The sequence below is a fragment of the Pediculus humanus genome, genomic scaffold, assembly GCF_000006295.1.
Source record: "Pediculus humanus corporis 1103172108220 genomic scaffold, whole genome shotgun sequence".
NCBI classification, from domain to species: Eukaryota; Metazoa; Arthropoda; class Insecta; order Psocodea; family Pediculidae; genus Pediculus; species Pediculus humanus.
Genome location: NW_002987790.1, coordinates 252,511 through 255,768, shown reverse-complemented (window position 1 = coordinate 255,768; position 3,258 = coordinate 252,511). Strand labels below are relative to the sequence as shown.

Here is a 3,258-nt window from a genome sequence, read left to right as displayed (position 1 = left end):
GGTTCTTATACAATTATTTAGCATATCAAATTGCAACCATGCATAACAATAAAAAAAAAAAAAAAAAGAAAAAGAAAAGAAAATTGTCTCACGATTTCGACTAGAATAATGAGTTCAAATTAATTTGACTATGAATATTATTTATTAACTGCTCGAAACCATTGGTATAAAGTTTGGATGAATGAATGGATGGAGAAAGAAAATAAAGAGATAGAGAGAGAAAGAGAGAATGAAAGAAAGAAACAACAAATCGGCAATAACAAATAGAGAAAGAAAAAAAAGATTAGACTGACAAAAGACCTGAAAAATTTTTCAGCTAAAATGATCATCATCATCATCATCATCATCATCATCATCATCATCATACACAATAAAGTATGATTTAGCTAACTGCTAATTATTTGATGGATTCTGCAACTGTATCTTTTGCACCAGAGATTGATTCTGTAATTGTATTTTAACGGGTTGATTTTGCAATTGAATTTTAACGGGTTGACCTTGTATTTGTAAACTTTGTAGTGACGGCTTTGAGTCATCAATCAAATAAATTTGCTGAGAAGATGGCGGCGCGATTCCTTTGTCCGCCCCTCCTCCCTCTCCACCTCCTCCTCCTCCGACAGAGTTTTTACTTTCTTTGACATCACTACAGACACTCGTCGAATTGTTCGCAGAATCCGAGGCAGCTCCGGTTTCTCCACTAAAATATATAGTCACGTGAGTTTGCTCGTGTTGTTTTAAATTATCCGGACGTGAAAATTTTTTCCCACATATTTCGCATGCTAATTTTTTCCTCGCCATTCCACACTCGTAACGAATGTGACGATTGAGAGTCGATCGTATTTTGTAGCATCGGCCGCACATTGGACAAGCATGAGTCTTGGGACTATCATTCATCGTGTCGTCTAATTTTAACATCAGCAACCGCTCATATTCCAGCATGGCGTTTTCCTTAGCAGACAAGTACGGCAAGTAGTGTGGCATTGACCGCACTGTAATTACATTAGTTCAAAACCGGGGTCAAACTCTATCATCCAATTTTTCATATATATATATATTTTAATATAAATAAATTTCGGGGTAAAGAGGAGAAAATAAAATAATAATAATAATAAATTAGATCTAGAATAGCTACATAAACAAATTAGGAATCGAACCGAATAGGCAATGAGGGGGGGGGCGAGGGGCGAGAGCGGGAAATAAAAACATAGAAAAAAAAAAAAAAAAAAAAACTTTTTAACTATAGAAAACAGAAAGCACCTTAATGAATGAAAACTTACCCGATAATACAATCATCTGGACTAATAATATAACAACAAGTTTTTGAGCTTTTCAACTCAATAAACTCGTGAGTGAAACGACGAGTACATACAAAAACTTTTCCAAAAACTCCCTCGATGTAAATACGTACGTATATATATATAATACTTAAAAACGTGAAAATCAGCAAGTTGTCGTAATAAATAAATAAATAAATAAATTTACAAATACCTCCTATCTTTCCTGCTTTTCACGTTAATAAGATTTATTTATATATATTTTAAATAATATTGATTGGGTTTTTGGCCCTTTTTTTTTTTTTTTTTTTTTTTTTTGATAAAAAATCAATGCCCCACTAAATGAAATACATGGTGCTAGGGGTACGTACAACTAAACCCAACCCCCATCAAATTAAATTATAAAATGATAACAAAAAAAAAAAAAAAAAAAAATGATAATGATAATATAAAATAATAATAATAATAATAATAATAATAAACAAACGATACGCAAGCCATTCGGCCAAATCAACAAATATGTAAATAAATGTAACATGCAACACTAATTATAATAATAATAAAAAAAAAAAAAAAAAATTATTTAAAAAAAAAAATTCTCTCGTCACGGTGCATTTTTTTTTTTTTTTTTTTTTTCAAAACTTAAAATTAATTATTATTATTATGTATCACTTATTTAATAAAAAACCTTTTTTTTTAAATTAATAATAATGAAATAAAGCAGCAGCAGCAATTTTTTTCCAATTTATTAATATTAATTTTTTTTTTTTTTTTTTTTTTAAATGATGATTTATTAAATATAAACCGATGCTATTATTATTATTAAAAAAATTTATGATGGGAAATATTATTATTAATAACATAACAACAACAACAACAAAAAAAATTAACCCCAAAAAAAAAAAAAGCAAATGAAAATCTTTTTTTTTTTTTTTTTTTTTCTTCCTTCTGTAATTTTTATAAAACTTACTTTTCTTTCTATTCATTTCGAGATATATATCTTAATATAATAATAATAATAATATAATAATAATATTACAAATAAAATTAAATTAAACAATAATTTTCATTGGCAAACCCCTGTGCAACCACACATTTCAATATAACTATCTTCAAAAAAAAAAAAAAAAAAAAAAAATCATTATTATTATTATTATTAAATAATTTCATCATGTAACAAAAAAATTTTTTACACTTATTAATAATGTATTCACCACGGGCAAATTTAATAATAATAATAATAATAATAATAATAATAATAATAATAATAATAATAATAATAATAATAATAATAATAATAATAATAATAATGCAAAGGCTTAAACAAATATAAACACTTTTAAGTTTATAATAATAATAATAATAATAATTTTTGTATATTTCGACTTGTGCGAAAAATTAGTTGGGGGGGGTAAGATTTGTACACGAATAAAAAAAGAGAAAATGGTAGGGGCACACACTACTCAACTACTACCACTTTTACCCAATTTCATTTATGTAAATAATAAACGTCGTCTTTTTGTTTTTGTTTTAAATCAAAACAAATTTTGACAATATATACAATTTACACAATTTTCATTTTTTCAAATACATTTTTTTTTTTTTTTATAGTATTTGATGAAAGTTGATTATACAAAACCTGAAAAAATAAATTTTTATTTTTTTTTATCAAAAATAGAGGGTTAGAGTTATTAAAAAAAAAAAAAACCTTAAAAATACACTCAACAATGTTCATATAATTTTGGAATCAAAATTTAATAAATAAATAAATAAAAATGAAAAACTCATGTCGAAACGTGTATGTATTGGCAATTACTCAATTCGAGAGGCTGAGGGAGGAAAATTAAAATTAAAAAAGCAACCACGAAAAAAATTCAAACCCTCTAACAATGATAAATCCTCCTTAAAACGAACCAACGCTACCTAAACTCAATCCAGAAAATAACAGAAAAAACTGGCAACCCAGCAAAATTATAACAATAAA

General features: G+C 26.2%; 1 protein-coding gene across 1 annotated transcript; it reads right to left on the bottom strand.

Annotated features, from left to right (window-relative positions):
- Nucleotides 1-393: 393 nt before the first annotated feature.
- On the bottom strand, nt 394-1,293 carry Phum_PHUM449170 (zinc finger protein, putative; the record flags this gene model as incomplete). The annotated part of the gene is made up of 2 exons (XM_002429683.1): nt 394-989; nt 1,278-1,293. The coding sequence occupies 2 exons, from the start codon at nt 1,291-1,293 to the stop codon at nt 394-396; spliced, it is 612 nt and encodes a 203-aa protein (XP_002429728.1).
- Between the last annotated feature and the right edge of the window lie 1,965 nt (nt 1,294-3,258).